General features: G+C 39.5%; 1 protein-coding gene across 1 annotated transcript; it reads right to left on the bottom strand.

Annotated features, from left to right (window-relative positions):
• Positions 1 to 1,424: 1,424 nt before the first annotated feature.
• On the bottom strand, positions 1,425 to 20,459 carry ankmy2a (ankyrin repeat and MYND domain containing 2a). The gene is made up of 10 exons (XM_061956141.2): positions 20,109 to 20,459; positions 17,880 to 17,944; positions 14,504 to 14,642; positions 14,327 to 14,425; positions 13,248 to 13,408; positions 11,959 to 12,173; positions 9,266 to 9,401; positions 9,067 to 9,195; positions 3,156 to 3,285; positions 1,425 to 1,998 (listed from the first exon to the last, which is right to left on the bottom strand). The coding sequence occupies exons 1-10, from the start codon at positions 20,173 to 20,175 to the stop codon at positions 1,877 to 1,879; spliced, it is 1,263 nt and encodes a 420-aa protein (XP_061812125.1). The 5' UTR covers positions 20,176 to 20,459; the 3' UTR covers positions 1,425 to 1,876.
• Positions 20,460 to 20,545: the final 86 nt, after the last annotated feature.

Raw genomic sequence — 20,545 nt, 5'->3', positions numbered from 1 at the left:
AAATTAAAACATATCTTATGTGGTACTGTCAAAATTCAAATTGAAAAAAACATTAAAAGTGAAAAAATTAAATATTTGTACTCACAATTTGTAGGACCTATTCGACGTCATATAAGCCAGTGGTACCCCTCGTCGGCGGCTTATTCAAGTGGAAATGACGAGCATTTCCCCATTTCCTCGCCAGAACAGCTGAGCTAGCTCCCGAGGTTGGCCGACATCGTCTCACAAGATGTAGGTTCTCTTTAAATCTCCTTCTTGAAAATGGCCCTGCAAATATATATCTGCCACCTAATCAACGTTTTGTTCTCCTTCTCTGCTATCCCGGTCTGGCTACGGCGCAACATATACTGCTTTCTGCTAAATTGAAGCTTGTGAATGGATACTCAATTTGGAATGACAAGTGAGTATCCAATTAGTCTCGTTAACATCAGGCTACTTAGATAGGCTACAGTCAACAACTTGTAATCTAATTGGCTATCGAACTGTCCCTCAACTCTATGTGTTCTCAAATTCATCCACTAACAATGAGTATCCAATCACAGGACGCGTAAATGTCACGTTCAACGTGAGGCCATCGAGAAGGCCTTACTGACAACAACTCGCGATCTGATTGGCTATTGCTACTGTTTACCAACTGTATGTCTCCGTTCGCTTACAGTGCACGGACGCCCACATTGTTGATTCTGAAGGCCTCAGGCAGATTTCGTACAGCATGGCAACATAAGCTAGCTGAATTCTGATTGGATACAAACTAAAACTAAAAACAACAGCACTGGAACAAGCATAATATGACATGAAGAGAATATGAATACTTGTAGATATTTAGGGAAAGTAAATTACAATATAATGTTATCTTTAATTATGATTATGATTTCTAGTTATGTTAGGCCAGCAGAGAAGGCCTTGCTGGCACACCACTGATTAACAGTTAAGTTCAGAAACATATTCATAATTAATTTAGTTTATTTATTTTAGCACAACATAATTGTATGTAAATGCATTTTTCATCAGTTTTATGAGTCACTTCTTATGCAGTATATTTGGTTAGTATTTATTTTACTAACTAGCCTGACCTAAGCCGAAGGGTTATGTGTTAACTAATCCTTGTGATTAACACATGCTTTCATATCATTTGACAAGGTTTTAAACTAAAATAGGTTAGATATGATTATTAAATACAATTCAAATCAAGAGTAAGACTACTAGTTTAGTGTCAATATTTGAGTGCGCCCCAAGGTCAGAAAGGCAAAGAACCCCTGCTATAAGGGACCTAAACTTACTGCATTTGTAGTGAAAGGCTCCCCTCTGCTGGACAAAAGCTGTCAATGCAGTTAGACTATAACACCTAAATACTATTTTTCTGCGTAATTCAATACAAACTACAGGAAATATATTGCAAAAACACATTACCAACCAGACTCTAATTTCAAGTGTGAAAATGCACCAATCAGTGTTGAATTTATTCAAACGTGTGGTTGTGGCAGCCATCACCATGTCATCATCACAACTCATGGAACTCCTGACATGTTGTATAAATATTCAAAATAGCCATTTTTGGTCAACACTACCCACAAGGAAGGCAATGAGTACAAAACAACTCTTGTCACTCTTGGCTCTGCTACTTTTTTTTAAGGCAGAATTTCATCTCTCAGCAAGGACTCCGCTTCTGTGAGCTCTAACACGAAACTGTTTTTCACGCACGACAAGATGGCCGGGTAATTAAGGAACAAGGACAAAGAGCACAACACCTCAACTGTCTTCTTGCAAGCGTCTCTTGGACCGGAACACGTGGTGGTCTTCAGCACCACCGCAAGTCAGCTCGCTGCTTCTGGAGAAACGGATCTGTTCTGGAGCCGGCCACGGTCACCGGAGCTCCTCAATTGTCGGCGGTGGGCACGGGGGCGGAGCTTGGGGTCTCCGGAGGAGCGACTTCGCTCTCGTCCTCTGTGGAGAGCTGCTTCATGGAATCTGAGGCGTCCTGCACTGCTGCATTCTCCTCTGGAACACAACCGTTCATTTGTCATTCTTTACCTTCTCAAAGGTACAGGCAGATTGTCCACATCAGGGTTGTCTGAACTTTTTGACTTGGGGGCCACATTGGGCTAAAAAAAATGTGGTCGGCCCTACTTAACAAAAAAAGGTGAAATAACCGAAAACATGTTTTATATTCTAGTTCAGGGGTCGGGAACCTTTTTGGCTGAGAGAGCCATGAAAGCCAAATATTTTAAAATGTATTTCCGTGAGAGCCATATAATATTTTTTTTAACACTGAATACAACTAAATGCGTGCATTTTTAAGTAAGACCAACATTTTTTGAGTATAATAACTCAGAATAACAATGTTATTAAAAAGAATGAGAGATTTATTATACTCAAAAAATGAGTAGTGTAATTAATGCGACTTCTTGAACAGGTGCGGTAGAAAACGGATGGATGGATTAAAATGCATTAGAATGTTTGATATTTTGAACGTTATTTTTAACACTGTGATTACCAGCGGAATTATTCACTACTTATACTGTTAAGTAATGTCAGCTAAGATTTATCTGAGAGCCAGATGCAGTCATCAAAAGAGCCACATCTGGCTCTAGAGCCACCATTTGCTCTGATTACTGCTTTGCACACTCTTGGCATTCTCTCGATGATCAAATCTGTGGTAATGAACCACAGATTTTTTTTTTTGTAGATAATTTACTAACATTATCATTAAAAATGCAATGTCAAATTCTATTACATACATGCAAAAAACTCAGAAAACGTTTCCCATTTGGCAACTCTATCCTGTAGCCACGCCCCTTCGGATAATGAACTTCCGGTCTTGTGACCTCCGTTTACATCCGTCACATCAAAAATATACCTTCTCGCTGGCTACTTATAAATACTTTAGAACTACAACTGGTTGGGAACTAACAGTGTTCGAATTGTAATCATCCAAATATGATTAGCAGCAAAGTAGACAGCCGTCAATGTTGTGGTTTAGAGAGCAAACGCAGGTGAGAACAAGTAAGCTCGCTAGATGGTTAGCTAAACTAGCAACTACTGCAACAATTGAAAAACGCGCAAGAGATATTTTGACGCAAAAATTAATATTTAAAAAAGCGGATTTACGCGTTTTAGTGAAAATTTCACATTCCTGATTGAGTCATGTGACCAACCTGTGCTTTGCGCCATCCTGACTTTGTCGGCCTGTGCTTCCTGCTCCTCTCGCTGCTCTTGAAGCTTCTTGCACACTTTCTTGTGAGTGAACCAGTGCATCTTCTGACACGCTTGGTTACAGTAGATCACCTGGTGCAAACACAACATGGTTACGTCTGTCCTCTGTGTAGTTTTCTACCTTCACGGCTGCTATCAGCCCATAAAAAACACTTCGACATTTTAAGTGTTGAATTCATAGATGGTGTAGATTAGATTCAGGAATATAATTTAATGATCCCTTTGGGGAAATTCATGTATCTCTCATAGCGCTCACAATAAAAGACATACAAGTTCTCCTATTATCTATATGTTCAAGGTCTCGGGATGTCACGGTATGAACATTTCTTATCACGGTTATTGTGACCAAAATAATCACGGTTATCGTTATCGCTGTATTTTTAAATATGCTCAAAATTTTCATAAAGCACTTTAACTAAGTTTTATTTTAACAAACACAAACATCACATTCAAAATGATTTGCTTTGTAGAAGAACCATTATTGTAGATAAAAACACTGTTTTGTGGACCTCAAGTAGAAATGCATATGAAAAGCAACATAAGCATTATAAACAAAGTAAAATGGCAGAAAAAATAAATAACATCAATAAAATAAATGTGAAAATTGTGCAAGATAGCACTTTATGGACATAAGAGATACACAAATAAAAACAAATGTAAGAATTTTGAAAGATGGGATGTAACTGCATTAATTGTCCAACTAGAGAAAAATAGTGTTCATATATGAGATCTTGTCTTATACATAGAGCTGCACAACTATGGCCAAAATAATAATTAAGATTATTTTTTATCAATATTGAAATCACAAATATTCATTATGTTATGTAAAACAGTGTTGAGGTGTGAACACGCCGACACCATTGTGTAATTTGTAATGTCTAATAAAAAGGCTATAAACGTTATCCATATATTTAAAGATGAATATTAGTTTTTTTGTTCAAGAATAGTATCAACGTGCCATCTTTTTCTCATTACATGATGCCTTTAGCGCTACTTTTACACTTTGATAGAGGGAGGTATTTTTTTTTAAGTTATGGACATTTACATGTACTAATGTATGTCATGCTGTTTCGGGACAGACCCATTAAGAGTTTGAGCAGAAATATGTCATATAGGAATTAACTATACACCATAAAACAGTAACAAAATGCTTTGTCACATGAATAATTTTTAAAGTCGTAACTTTGAATTAAAAAAAAAAAACACAAGTAATGTAAAACCAAAACACATGGTGTTTCCTTTTTAATATCAATATAAAACTCAAAGCAGTTTGACGAACAAAAATAAAGTCTAATAAACAAGTGTCTCCAACACCACCAATTGGTTCAGTGCAACAGCTTGGCCAACACAAATAAACAGGAGTTATACCTCTCCCATTGAATACACAATCTTCACAGCCTGTGTTAAATTCAATGAGAAGACAAAATATTATAGCTAGTATTGATGTTATTTGAACACTGACACAGTTTGCAGTTAAATAAAGGACGAATGAGCATCCCAGTAAACAAACTAAAGACTTTAAAAACAAGTTGTGGCAACGTTCACGACAAATCGCCTGCTGCATGTTTCCTCACCTCATTTACTCTCAGACACAGCAGCTGATGGACGCTGTATTGAGAAAATTAATAAATCAAATAGTTTTCTCCTACTCTGTATACTTTTAGTGTGAAACGAGTGTGTCTGTCTCCAATATTGTTCACACCTGTCGCCATCTAAAAACAGCAGTGCGCTCTTAAAGGTGCCATATGTAATAATGTGGCCAGAAATGGTACTGCAATCACGTTCAAAATTCTTTAGTGCCCTCCCCCTCTCCCTGACTGAGGTTGCCAGATACGCAGCCAAATCCAGCTTGATCGACTGGGCTACTCCAAGGAACTTCAAACTTCCACTGCTTCTTACTAGAGGTTGAGGTGCGAGGACCATGATAGCTGAATAGACAAGCATTTTGTCAATGACAAATCTCTAACCAACACATTTTACATAGAAATTAGGCTATTTTCAGGAAGAAGTACGTCATGCGTGCGTACAATATAACAACAAATGGCAATCATATGGTTATTTATGGTTATTGTTAGTACTATCAGAAAACAAAGATTAAAACAAATTACAACCAAAGCTAGTTAATGGTTATACTGGTGAAAATAAGTAGAGCATGCTTAGCAGCCTAATGTACGCCCAAAACTAAAGAGGAGACATTTTACCAAGGTAGGCCTATAGGCTACACGAATCAGGAATTATTTTATCATGTGATTTGGCTGTCTTTGTACGTTTCACATTGCCATGATGACAGCTGTGCTAATTTGGAACCCATTTCCTCAGCGTGTCAGCATATTGAGAACGAATAGGCATATAGGGCAAATTATATTTTCGACAATTTGGAATACACATCGACATACAGGCTAACGGGCATATATTTCCCCCATTAGCCTATACTGTATGTCATTGACCGGGCTAGCTTTCTCAGCATTACACTAGGAGCGAAGCACCATCACACTAAGCATTCGTTGCACGAACATACTAGTATTAATAGACAAGATCATAGACTGTATTGGACAATAAAGTTTACATACGAAATGTCAATTTCCATTTATTACAAGTAATACGAAAACGTAAAAATCCTGACTTCCCTATTGAGGAAGAAATTAGCAAATTTGAGCGCGGGACATCGAAATGAAAACAACAACAACAACAACAAGATTTCGGGGCTGTAAATCTGATTTTGAAATGAATTTCTGAACTACTGTTATCAGTTATAGAGGTATTTGAAAATATCATGATTTATTAATGCCTTTAATGATGACTTGGTATGAAATTCTTAGATATGGCTCCTTTAAACCCACGCTGAGACTACACAGAAATGAAGCGAGGGAAAATGAAGTTAAACCAAGCGCTCAGCTCTGTTTACTTCGAGGGGAAATCGCCGTAGCAAAGTCTGTGTAGTTGTGTTCCGCCATGTTTTTTCAAGCCATGTTTTTTCAAGCCAAACGACACTTGTGTGCATGCGCCAGCGCTGCTGTGACTCCTTTTCCAGGAAGTAAGCAGTGTTGCCTAAACTTCCTTAATAAATGACTGTTGTTCGGTATTACAAACCGTCTGGAATTTTACCGCGGTTTATCATTATACTGTTGATCGTTACATCCCTATCAAGGACATAACATAAATGCACCCTGTGTTTTCTATCCTCGCAAATATTGTATCTTGTACATTGTATCTCATTTAGGTTTCGTGAGAAGAAGTACCAGATGCAGGGAGCAAATGTGGAGGAAAACGTGTGTGCTCAAGTGAACTTCCAGTTTTGATTACAGCCAAGGAGGACAAAAGCATGAGAGGAGGGCGTCCATTTTAGAGACTGCTTCATTCTCTCCAGCGCTGGTATTGCTGTTGTTTGTACTAACTCCTTTTTGTAGAATAAATTGTTCAACTTCAATTTTCGCCACCTCTAATCATTTTAGGCAGCATTAGAACTACGGATCTGGGTGGACTCCTCCTTACCTAACAGGAAAGTCCAAACAAAACAATAAAACCAGGCAGAAATAAAGATAAATGGACACTGGTTACATCTAAAAAAAAACAAATAAAAAAGATACATGTCTGACTGTAGAGTCTTAATGATGATAAGGGCCTTGGTTGTTCAAATGTCTATTAAACCTCCTACTGGCTGCTGGGACAAAGTACCTCCTGTATCGTTTATTCCGAGAGCGCAGAGAAATGAGACTCCGGCTTCGGCTACTGCTCTGGTCTGCCATGATGCGGGGGGGATAATATTCTCCCATATGGGCCGCAGCTTATCTCTCCTCCATCTTTCAACTACAGTGTTGCATGTGTCCAACACTCTCTCCAGCACTGAACCGGCTGTCTTACTCTTCTTGTACGGTGTCTCTTGGTATTATGTTGCCGCCCCAGCAGACATCCTCAAAAGTCAGGACACTTCAACCACAGAGTGATAAAACACGAGCGGCATCCCTGTGCAAACATTAAAAGACCTAAGCCCCCGTAAGAAGAAAATCCTGCTCTTACTCTTCTTGTACGGTGCATCCGTGTTTACAGACCATCCAGGTTGCTGTCCACATGTGCACCCAGATATTTATAAACCTGGACAGCTTCCATGGTGTCACCCTTTGTCTTTACTTGTGGTTTCCGCAACAATGTCAGTGTGTCAGGTAAACACATGTGAAGAAGGTAGCTCACTTCTAATAGCTTATTTTTATGTCTTCAATTTAAAGCCATTTAGTGATTGTAATGCTTTCTAGTGCATTTCACATATAATTAAACAGTTTTACCCTATTTCTTATTAATCAAAAGAAAACAAGCTAGGAAATATCGTTATCGAGCTTTTAGCCTTAAAGAGGTCATATTATGATTTTTCTACATTACAGACACTTCCTTGTGGTCTACATAACTTGTAATGGTGGTTCTTTGGTCAAGATTTTCAGAATGCGTCTTTGTGTGGGTGGTCTTATGTGCCTCCACTATGTCTTTTTCCCAGTCAGCCATGTTGTAGTGAAGCGGTGCCCATTACGTCGATCGCGAGCTACCGGTCGATCGCGAACTACCGGTCGATCGCGGAGGATGTGTCAGTCGACCGCCAGCCAGGCATGAAAAAAATAGACCTAAAAATGAGCGATCATAAATCTTCACTACGACGTCACTTTCGTCACTTGATTGAAATTCAAGGATCTTGTGAAATGATGCCAGCTCAGTGTGAAGGAAAAAAGACACTTTTTTATTTCAACCGTACCTCCCGTCAAAAGCCTAAAGACTGACCGCACAGTTCCTGTCTTCACAATAAAAGTGCCGCTCCCTCGCGCCTGCGCTAACAAAATAAGAGTCTCCGAAAGCCAGCGCAAACAAGCTAGCAAGCTATGGAGTTTTTTCTTCTAAAGTGTATAAAAACAAATATGGAAGCTGGACAAATAATATGCCAAAACCAACCACTTTCATGTGGTATTAGACAGAAAGGAGGAACTTTTTTCTCCTCCATTTGAAAATGTGGACGTTATCAGCACTTCTGTCTGATTCCAATCAATGCAAGTCATCAGAATCAGGTAATACACCAACTTATATTCTGGTCTTCATGAAAGAAAGGAATCTATATGTTAAACATGCATGTATATTCATTAAAACACCTTTAACATGTGAACAAAAACAGCAAAATATGTGTATATAAATTATATATATATATAAATGTATATATATATATATATATATATATATATGTGTGTGTGTGTGTGTATATGTATATATGAGGTAGATCACCTCGACTTGGTCATTTAAAAAGTAGCTCGCCTGCTGAAAAAGTGTGGGCACCCCTGTTGTAGTGTTTAACGTTTCCATAGCGATTCTACTGACAGATATAAGTTAGAACTATATACTACTTTGTATTAGAAATGGCAACAGCGGAGGATGCATGTGCATGTATGAGCCAGGCTGCTCCACAACAAGAGGATAGCGTAAAGGAAGGAGCTTATTGATGACAGCGCGGACTACAATGGCGGCCTAGCGCAAAGCACTGAGGGGATCTAGCCGCTGACATTACACTTGGGAAAAACATCACCAATGGGGCAAATTCCGAACGTCTCGTTTGGAGGAAGTATGAAGTAGGACAAGATTGTTTTATAAATATCTCTGCAATGCCTCCATGGTTTGAGTTAAATGGATTATACTTGTATAGCCCTTTTCTACCTTCAAGATATTCAAAGCACTTTGACACTATTTCCACATTCACACTCACATTCACACACTGATGGCGGGAGCTGCCATGCAAGGTAGATTCCTCATTATGTTCCTGGTCTGGGTTCTTATAGGATAAGATCCAATATATTAAGAGGCACTGGTGGAGGTCAGCATGCTCACCATTTTACAGACGGAACATCTCTTCTCAGCTCCCTTCTCCCCGCACGACGTGCAGAACTCGGCGTCCATGAAGCCGACCTGACCCGTGATGGCCTGAGTCAGCACTGAGAGCGCGGTTGGGTCGCTGCCCTGTCACAGGAAGAGCAATAGAGGTTCCTCTGCCAGTGAAGATGACGTCACAGCGACCTGTCAAACTCACAATCTCCACCGGGGCGATGCTGCGGACCAGCTGCTGCAGCAGGGTAGCGTCGCAGTAGGGAAACTTGCGGATGCACTCTCGGACAAACTTCTCCTGGTACACCGGGAAGCCGTCGTCGTCTCGACCCTTTAAAAGGCTGCGGGAGGACAGAAACAAATTACTTGAAAACCCTACTTTTGCTGCTCAACTTCACCCGTGTTGGGGGTGAGATTTTGAACGTTTTAACATTGAGGCAGTACCGCATACGATCCTGCAGATGGTGCCATTGTCAGTATCTGAAAAGGGTGGCACAGGGCATTTTTAGTAACCTGACTCTCGCCAGATCCTTGTAGTTCGCTGAGCTCCACACATTGATCTGGGAGTTCTCAATAGGAGATGTATTTCAGAAGGCAGGGCCTTGTAAAAAAAATAATTGTATGTGATTGGATAAACCACATGTCCGTTATCTATAATGACGTGCTACTTCAACCACTTACATCGAAATCAACCCGTGACACTGATGAGGGCAACGCTGGGAAATCCAAACCCGGTCGAAAGAAGAGCCAAAACATCCTTGCCACCAATAAATGCCTTCAAAACTGTTCTCTGTTCATCTTTTAAAGAATTAATATTCGATAGATTCGACAAAACAGTTGCAATAGCAGAATCAATGTCAGCACACAACGCAGCGAGGGCTGTTGTTGTTTGAATCAAACAGTCGCTTCGGCGCTATGTCACATCTATGAAATCCCGCCCGGCGATCCTGATTGGTTCATTATTTTTTGTTATCTGGAAGGAGATTGCAATGCCTTCGAGCCCAGACCCTTGTGTGGAGCTCAGCAAACTACAGCGGTCTGGCGAGAGTCAGGTTAACTTTTTAGCACACATCTTGAATATTTATTGCAGGGCTATTCAACTACATAATTAAGAGGGCCGCAGTTTCAAGTACCCAAGGTCTCCGGGTCCAGACATAAAAAATGTGTATGTTTCTGTAGAAAGTGCTCTGTGTTTACATGTGAACAACATCATGGATTTAAGATCAATGTACAAACGGACAGCAGCCGCAACTTGAGAGGCTCCCTCTTTTTTTTTTTTTTTTTAACAGCTTCAAGTCATTTCCAAACTCGTCAAGCTTAGAACAGCAGTTACCTCCTTCACAATAAAGCGCTGTGCACAACACCTGGTCTGACTGCGCTAACAACGTAAAGGGTTTAAAAAAGTACCTTAAACAAGCATAATGCACCTAAAGAGCTTGTTGATACATTTACACAATTGTTATACTTTGACTTAAAATACTGGTCAAAATTGTCTAAAGATGTTTTGCACTAATTTATTAAATGTTAATATAGACACAAAAAGCTCTATGTCGGTAAAAGTAAGTGCAAAAAGTAAAAAACTAAATTCCGAAAAATTCTAATAGACACACAGAATTGCTTTTTTTATATTTCTATTATTTACATTTACTTTTGTTACTATTATTATTATTACTAATTTAGTTGAGTACCAAAGTTGAGTAATTTGAATACTTATGTTTTCAAATTAATTAATAATCGCGTTATTAATCGTGATTTCAATATCAATCAAAATAATCGTGGTTATTATTTTTGCCATAATCATCCAGCCCTATATTGACTAAAACTTCAGACAACAATGGCGGACTCGTGCAATGCACTTTGGGTAAATCGATGCCATATATGGCAGGGCTTTTCAACTACATAATAAAGAGGGCCACAGTTTTAAGAGCCCAAAGTCTCAGGGGCCGGACAACAAAATTTCGATGTTTCTGGAGAAAGTGCCCCCCCAGGTTATATTCCTTTGAGACTGCTATTACTTATTCACAAAGTAAACACATCAGGTTTCACACTGCACTGTCAATAAATTAATTTGTCTGCCCTCGATACTCGTTTGGAGCGTGTCCAGCTAGACAGATAGTTAACAGCAAGAAGAAACAGAAGCTAGGTTTTGTTGATGATTGATGTTCCTTCTTTTGTAAGACTGAAAATATAAACATTAAAAAAGTACAACATCCATTCTGTATTTTACATAAATAATGTCCATTGTGTACGTTACATAAATAAAATAGAAGGTTTAATGTTAATACACACAGCAGACATTGTACACATGTGTTTAACATGATTAAAACTGAGGTGTAGCTTTATCGCCCGCTGCTGGTCAAATTCAGTGCTACATGTATTTAAGTAATTTTGATCGCCAGAGTTAAACAGCCATTTCAAACCATTTGTTCTTTGTTGCACAGTTGCTGTTAAAAGTCAGATTTTTTAGATTAATTTTGATTTTTTTTCAGGGTCGATAGTGCCATCTTTTTCTACTCACCCACTTCTGCTCCATTGTGACACATATTCTTTGCTGTTGCCCCCGGCGGGGGGCGGGAGTACTTCATAAATTAGCAACCTTGTTTAGATTGGGTTCATCAAGCCTATTTGGGTGTTGTTCGGCGGGCAAATTAAAAGCTTTGGCGGCAATTGAATAACCCTAATGTAATTAATTAATTTTAAATGAGATGTATTATCAGATTTTACACTAATTTACTTTCAGCGTCTTTATTTATAAAATGTATTGAAATACCTGCCCTGTCTTACATCCTTTGAACGTTTGAACACACACCTGGTGTAGAGCTTCAGCAGTGGGCTTTAACTATTGTGTTTGTGTTGCCTCCGACTGTAATGGCGTCCGCACGGTCTCCGCCCACTCACCTCTTCATAAGGCCGTCCAGCTTGTCATCGCGGTCCTTAAGGAAGGAGGCGCACTTGCCCAGCACGCAGCTGATGTAGTGCATCTTCATGGCGAGCACCTCGTTCATGTCCTGCTGCTTGATGCACTTCTCGCAGATGAGCTCCATTACACGCCGACACTTGTCCAAAGCCTCTGGCTCGGCCAACAGCGGGTTGTCCTTCACCAGCATCACCATCTGCAAGAATTAGGGGAACAGGTTGTATTCCATCATGTGACTTTTGAACAGAAGTAAACAAAGTGGTGGGCTACTGAGCATTAAACAGAGTGCGAAATATCTGAGTACGCTAGGGGCCTAGATCTTACCATTAAAAGCAGGTATCGGCAAAAAAATCGAACTATGCAATAGAATAGATCCCTATACATTATCAAAAAAAGATTTGTCAAGCGATCCCAAGGATTATCAGTCAGTCGTGTTCCCAGACATGTTGAACTATCTGGTGCTCCAGACGTCATTCTACATGACAAAACAGATGGAAACCCAGATAGATTGCAGTCCTGTGAGAACCACTGCTTTGTTATATTGGGACTTATAATGTTTGCACAAACACACTGAAATGTGTCCATCCATCCATTTTCTTCCGCTTATCTGAGGTCGGGTCGCGGGGGCAGCAACCTAAGCAGAGAAGCACAGACTTCCCTTTCCCCAGCCACTTCGTCCAGCTCCTCCCGGGGGATCCCGAGGCGTTCCCAGGCCAGCCGGGAGACATAGTCTTCCCAACGTGTCCTGGGTCTTCCCCGTGGCCTCCTGCCGGTTGGACGTGCCCTAAACACCTCCCTAGGGAAGCGTTCAGGTGGCATCCTGACCAGATGCCCCAACCACCTCATCTGGCTCCTCTCGATGTGGAGGAGCAGCGGCTTTACTTTGAGTTCCTCCCGGATGACAGAGCTTCTCATCCTATCTCTAAGGGAGAGACCCGCCACCCGGCGGAGGAAACTCATTTTGGCCGCTTGTACCCGTGATCTTGTCCTTTCGGTCATAACCCAAAGCTCATTACCATAGGTGAGCATGGGAACGTAGATCGACCGGCAAATTGAGAGCTTTGCCTTCCGGCTCAGCTCCTTCTTCACCACAACGGATCGATACAGCATCCGCATGACTGAAAATGTGTCTTGATGTTTATTTTCAGCCTTGATGTTATAACATGCAAGTTTGAGGTTTATTTTTAATTTAAACTTTTCAATTTACTTGCTATAGCAGTATAATGCATTTCCACCTTTCAGCTTATTTGGGGGATTTTTTTTTTTTTACCTTGACTGGGTTGAGGTTGGTGCTCATGATGACCTTGTGCAGGGGTCCTGCCAGTTTGTGTGGCAACTTGGGTTCTTTCTCCAAACCCTGAACTTTGGTGTAGTAGTCGAGTCGGGTGCGGGAGAAGAAGTTGTTGATGACAGTGACGCAGTCGTGTTGCCCTAAAAAATGTAAATTAAAAAGTTTAAGAAAAGATGACACTGTTTCAAAAATCTAATTTAAAGTTCAAGTGATTACGTTCTTTTTAGAGGGGAACAACTGGTTGACCACCAACTACATGGTCAAATGGGAAGAAAACTAATTTAGAAGATGAACAGAATGGCTTCACTACTTGTTGCGAGGCAGAATTCATAGGGTTCAAGCGTAACTACCCCTTAGGCTTGTTAAAACAGTGGCACATGGACATCCAATATAATTTTTTGATTTCACACCAGGTCAATAGTACAACTATGCATCGTAATTAGTGCTGTGTATTAAATATAAAGACAAAATTGGCTTCCTCTGGTGCAGTCCTTCTCAGATAGGGGGCAGGCCCGATGCAATGCCTGGGAGGGTACTGTGACCCTGGGGAACATGCTTTATCAGTATTGTGCAATATCATGCTTCACACCATGCTTCCAAAAGCTGTGCACTACAACATGTGCTAATTGTAGACATTAATCCTGACTTCTTCATTTTGATTAAAAAGTAAATAAATCTGCAGAAATGTTTTTAATTAATTTTTGTTTTGTAGGTTAAAGTTTTGTATATTTTGGGCTCCTGAGTTAACATTGCTGATTAATTTGTATTTATCATTATTTATTGAGTTAATTATAAAATTGTAATTTTATTTTTCAAAATCAAATGGTGCAACTTGGTCAAAAAATGCATTTAACAAAGATTATGTAGTTGATACACTTTAAATATTTTCTGTTACAGACTAAAAATCTATGTCAATAAAGTTATTAAAGTTAGTAATTGCTTTATATATTTTTTACAGTTTTCTTTAATGTTAATAAGGATATAATATTATGCAGAGGTGTACTTATAACAATTTTACGGAGAAATGACACCAATGCATGTGTGTGTGTGCGGCGCACCAACAAACGCTGCCATCTGCGCAGCGGTTCTTCCTACAGAGTTGACCACGTCCGTTTCTGCGCCGGCGTCTAACATCATCCACGTGATGTCTGTCTTCCCTGCCAGAGCACAAAGGGAGTAGAGGTTTGAGTGACAAAAGCGATGTGAAATTTGCGTTTGCAGAGTCGACAACGCACCCGACAGGCCAGCGAACATGAGCGCCGTGTAGCCGTGCTCGTGTTGGTTGCAGTTGACGTCAGCGCCATGTTGCAGCAGCAACTTGCACATGTCTGCTTTGCCTTTGTAGGCAGCGTGCATGAGCGGCGTCATGCCGTACTGCAAGTAGACAGATTATGCATTTCAACAAGTTTGAGTCATAAGGACCTTTTCCACCACAGGAACTTTCTCAGGAACTTCCCCACTTTCCCGGGTAAATAAAGTTCCCCCTGTGTTTCCACCATAAACTACCCGAGTAGATTTAGTTCTTCAGGAAGCTTTTGGAGTTCCTTCTAGCTAGGTGGGACTTTTCCAAGCGACCAGGAACTTTTTCAGGGGCTGTCAAACGCTGATTGGCTGAACACAGTTGGGGAGCGTTCCTAAAATGTATCTTCCAAACACACGACCGCCATTGTAATGTACGCTGCGACTTGTTTATTTCTTATTTCTTGTGTATTTCTATTACAACAAACTTGACAATGGAGAGAAAGAAGAATGAAAGTAGCTTTCGAAATGCAGGAAATTTTGTTCTGAAGATTGCTGATAAGTGAAACTATTTTGCAGTGTTTTTACTCAGCCGTAGTCTTTAAACCAGGGGTCACCAACGCGATGCCCGCGGGCACCAGGTAGCCCGTAAGGACCAGATGAGTAGCCCGCTGGCCTGTTCTAAAAATAGCTCAAATAGCAGCACTTACCAGTGAGCTGCCTCTAATTTTCAAATTGTATTTTTTTACTAGCAAGCTGGTCTCGCTTTGCTCGACATTTTTAATTCTAAGAGAGACAAAACTCAAATAGAATTTGAAAATCCAAGAAAATATTTTAAAGACTTGGTCTTCACTAACTGACAAAGAAACAGATAACAGATTTGGTGTCCAGTTCAAAGTGTAACATGATTTATTTAAAAATTTGAGAGTTGACTTTTGTATTTTACATGAGTTATTATTTGTACAAACATGGTGCAAAGTAATTCATGATTTGTTAAAAAAAATGTTAGTGGCTAGCTAGTTAAAATGGGATATTGTGATTTCACAAGACTGTCTTAGAAGTGATCATTTGAAAATGTTCAATTTGAAAAATGTGCACTTAGAGAAAATATAAAAATAAAGTGTTGCATATTGATATTTATCTGTTTCTATATATATTTATTGTGAGAAATCATTAAGATGATCAGTGTTTCCACAAAGATAAATATAATTAATTATTAATAATAACATAGAGATAAAGGTAAATTGAGCAAATTGGCTATTTCTGACAATTTATTTAAGTGTGTATCAAACTGGTAGTCCCTGCGATGAGATGGCGACTTGTCCAGGTTGTACCCCGCCTTCCGCCCGATTGTAGCTGAGATAGGCTCCAGCGTCCCCCGCGACCCCAAAGGGAATAAGCGGTAGAAATGGATGGATGGAAACTGGTAGCCCTTCGCATTAATCAGTACCCAAGAAGTAGCTCTTGGTTTCAAAAAGGTTGGTGACCCCTGCTTTAAACTATATGCAGTTTATTGTTGTTCATTATTTTTTACAAACTTCATTTTGTCACGCGAGTTCCGATAAATTAATAGACTCTTTTAAATGTATTTACAGAAGGGTATGAAGCCGGACTCAAAGCGGAGACATCAACTGCTTACTACTCTGACTTTATGGAATAAATGTGAATTAAAGGAGGTGGTAGTACACGAGGGGAACTAAATTAAAAAAACATCATATGTTAACTATTACATGTTGTAAAAGTAGTCAGTGACACTCCATTTGTGTAGTTATTAGCCTCAATCCGAGTGAACAGAATGCTAATGGTAACAAGCTAACGCTAAAGTCGATGTGTTTGGGTTTTCGGCGTGAGATAAACACTGATATTTATTATTTATACATTGTTGTTTACAGCTGAAATGGACCAAAAGGAATCGCCTGACCCTCATGAATTCATCATTTACTGAGAGGACGACTTTCCGACTGTTGGACATTGCGAACAAAAGCTTGACTTTTTATGAACATTTCGGTACACTTTATTTTTTAAATCATATCGTTTTGTATAGGATTGCTTTGTATTTCAATTATTTACTTTTTAGTAAAATAACTGTGACCTAATATTGTCTGACTGTTTACATGATGTCAATATAGAAATATAGAAAACCACTCCTCCATACGTCATCAGCCTGATTTGTATAAACTACCCTGAACTATGAAATGCGATGGAAACACAAACCATACACTTTACAGGAACCTATAGATCCAGGAACCAAAAGTTCCTGAAAGGGCCTATAATGAAATATTACTTTACATAAAAGGTCAGAGATTGTGCTGATTACCACATTTATTTGCTATGAATCCTACATGGGGTCTCCAAACTTTTTGACTCGGACGCACAAATACACACACGACGACCCTTTTTTTGTGTGTCAGCGAGCATTGATTGTAACGTATCAACGATCATTTTGTACAAAACAACAGATACAGGATTTACAATATTATTAGAAAATGATCAGACACACTTTAGTTTGTTAAAGCATTAATTAAAACACGCTGTAGCTAACAGACTGAACAACACATTAACACTCCCATCACTACAATATGAAAAGTAAACAATTAAACATCAAGACTCTTGGGATAATATAATAAGAACATGTGAACCACTCTTACCTTGTTTACATCACTGGCGACCTCGTTAAAGTTTTGTTATCAATCAGAAACATCAAACACAGCTAAAATATGCCAAACATGTGGAAGTGTGAATAAAGTATTCTGCATTTTACCCACAATGCTTTTTAGAGGATTTAGATGGGTGTAGTTTTGAATTGTGTATAGTGTGTGGACATTTTTATAATATCCACATAGTATAGTGGGCAGGTTGTGTGTTGTGTACCACATGTGTTAACTTTCTTTCTTGGTTTTTAATTATTTACCCCATGGGAGGGAAAGGTTCTCTGAATTGGTACATATATTGCTTCTAAGCACAAGAGGTTTTGGTGTAACATTCATGGTCATCGACTGACAGTATTGACATTATCCATTAAATGGCAGCACATTTGCGATAACTCAACTTTAATGTTATCGAAAATTAACTTGAAAATCCAGATTGTGGACGCTGGCGGGCCGCACTTGCCCCACGGGCCTGAGCTTGGAGACCCTTGAGCTTTAAGGTCAAGCACTAACAACTTGAAAAAACATCCGTTTCAGACACATGACTGACATGTGAGCTTAGAGGCCCTAGCAAAACAAAGACAAGAGGACATGAGGGTCCTCTTCCTGAGGAGAAGCCAGCGTCTTCCCGTCAGGCATGCGGCGTTCATAAAGAAACAGATGTCCAAGATTCATGCACGTTTGTCCTCCACAAGGCATTGAAGTAATTTCAATGTTTTATTACCTCATCCAAACAGTTGACTCTGACATCTTTGCAGCCCAGCAGTCTTGAGGCCTCTTGGACATTTCCTGGGAAAAACAAACAAGCCCATTTGAGTAGGAGGAGCGTGGTTCTAGACCTGCTCTGTGTGCGTTCGTGCGCGCGCGTACCTCTGTTGTGAATTGGCGCTGGAGAACTAAAACTGACTAGACTATAATTGACTTAATGAATCCACTAACACTATACAACATGCAATAACCAGCAAGTTTTAAAGGGCAACTGCACTTTTTTTATTTTATTTTGCCTATCAGTCACAATCCTTATGTAAGACAAGATATATATTTTTTTTTTTACCATACCATACTAACTTTATTTATAAAGCCCTTTAAAAACAACCACAGTTGAAGAACAAAGGGCTGTACACCACAAAGAAATAGAGGCAAAGGACAGACTAAAAAATATATATTTAAAACAGAAGTAAAAATACACATTGAAAAACCAAATACAAATTATCCTAAGAACAATTTGTTAGATAAAAAGCAGTTAAAAAGTTAAAAACAGTTTAAAGTCTCATGTTGGGTTAAAAGCCAGTGAATAAAAATGGGTTTTAAGAAAGGTCTCAGAAGTAGCCAAAGAAGGGGCCTGTCTCACATGGAGTGGGAGATGGTTCCAGAGTTTGGGACCCGCAACAGAGAAGGCCCTGTCCCCTCGAAGCTTGCGCTTTGATTTGGGTATCTCCAGGATCAGCTGATCAGCTGACCTGAGGGACCGGGTGGGGGCATAGAGGTGGAGCAGCTCAGAGAGGTAAGGTGGGGCAAGACCACATAAGGATTTAAAAACGAGTAAAATCATTTTAAAATGGACTCTAAAAGACAAAGATAGGCTGAGATAGGCTCCAGCACCACCTGTGACCTTGAAAGGGACAAGCAGTAGAAAATGGATGGATGGATGGATGGATGGTCTTTGTTGTCTCTCAAGTCTGCCAATAATAGCAGTGTTAATGTTGTTGAAGGGAAAAGCCATTGTTGTGATGAGTTTGTAAAATTACTACGCTACAGTTGGCTTAAAATGAACAAAATACGTAAATATTGCATGTTACTATGAATCTGCCTGTTACTATATTATATATGTGCTTACAGTGTGTACATAAAAGAATGAAGGATCCTTAACTCATTCTCCTTCTATGCCACATCAATATGGAATGCACTCCCAACAGGTGTAAAAGAAAGTGCATCTCTATCCTCCTTCAAAACCGCACTAAAACAACACCTCCAGGCAACTTCAACCCTTGACTAACACTCACCCACCTCCCCGGATTGTAAATAATCAAATGTAAATAATCAAATGTATATACTCGTTCTTATGCTTTCTGAACTCACTTTGTTCACTGCTCGCTGTACATATCCTACCAAGTCAGACCTACACTGTTTCAATGTCCATTTCTCTGATGATGCAATTGTTGATGACCTAAGTGCTGATCCCACCCCCCAGATTGTAAATAATGTAAATAATTCAATGTATGTACTCTGATGATTAACTTGTGTGATGACTGTATTGTGCTGATAGTATATCTTTATACCATGAATTGATTTACGTGGACCCCGACTTAAACAAGTTGAAAAACTTATTCGGGTGATACCATTTAGTGGTCAATTGTACGGAATATGTACTGTGCAATCTACTAATAAAAGCTTCAATCAATCAATCAATCAATGGATGTTTTCAACGCAGTATAGACAGAATAACGCAACTTCCATCGGCTCCATTGTTAGCGGACTTTTGCTAGTGTTTATTTAGGAGTCAGGATGCAATTAAAGAAAGTAAAATATCTGTGTACTTAACTTAGGATTGTGAATGATAGGCAAAATCCCCAAAAAGTGCAGTTCCACTTTAACACAAGCCAGACTGTCAAAATCACATTAATTCTGAAAGACATTACTGTAGTTGTAGTTTGCAGTGGTGTACAATTGTCCCACATCTTACCTTTTTTAACCAGATGAAAAGTTCCAACCATTAGACAGTTCTTAACATGATAGCATTGCAAACTGCAGCCTCAGCAATAATCATATTGTCAATAATACAATCAAAATATTACTCGCACACGTTAGACGTAATTAATACAATTTAATACAAATTAACCGTGTGACCATAGGGAGACACAACGTTGTTTCCTGAGTGAGTTAGCAAAAATTTAAAATACTTCAAAATGTATCATGCTAGCCACATTGTGGGGGATTAGTCGAGGAGGCTTACCTGCCGAGATGACGTCAATCAACTCCTTTTCAATCGGAGACAAGTCTCCCTTTTTGGCAGCACACATGTCGGCGGCTGATAGTCGACAAGTTTAGCAAAATGGGACAATTATTGTGTCGGCTTGTTAAAGGTTGCCTCTGTTTCCGATGCTGCCTGGGGCATGAGAGTTAGCCCAGCTCGAGCTGTCACTTGGAACGTACCATTACATACCCCTAGCAGGGGTGTGTTTATTTCAGCAACGACATACAAAAGCAAATATAATCAGTATAAATACGTCAGTATGTATACAAAATAATTAAAAATACACATAAAACAATAACTGTGCTTCTTATTGTTGAAACTGAACGTTTTGGTAAATTCACAACTGACGAGTGTCCCCTCCGGTTTCTATGAAATACTGAGCGCCAGCCATGAATGTCTAAAAAGTTCATTGAAAA

This window comes from Nerophis lumbriciformis, linkage group LG04 (assembly GCF_033978685.3).
Source record: "Nerophis lumbriciformis linkage group LG04, RoL_Nlum_v2.1, whole genome shotgun sequence".
NCBI classification, from domain to species: domain Eukaryota; kingdom Metazoa; phylum Chordata; class Actinopteri; order Syngnathiformes; family Syngnathidae; genus Nerophis; species Nerophis lumbriciformis.
This window is presented reverse-complemented; position numbering and strand designations above follow the sequence as displayed.

What these genes read in the sequence shown, in the direction of transcription:
- ankmy2a (XM_061956141.2), bottom strand. Translation starts at nt 20,175, where the DNA reads ATGTGTGCTGCCAAAAAGGGAGACTTGTCTCCGATTGAAAAGGAGTTG. An exon ending in CATGTTCGCTGGCCTGTCGG is followed by an intron (nt 14,426 to 14,503) that starts GTGCGTTGTCGA and finishes GTGCTCTGGCAG; the next exon opens with GGAAGACAGACATCACGTGG. An exon ending in CCAACCTCAACCCAGTCAAG is followed by an intron (nt 12,174 to 13,247) that starts GTAAAAAAAAAA and finishes TAATTCTTGCAG; the next exon opens with ATGGTGATGCTGGTGAAGGA.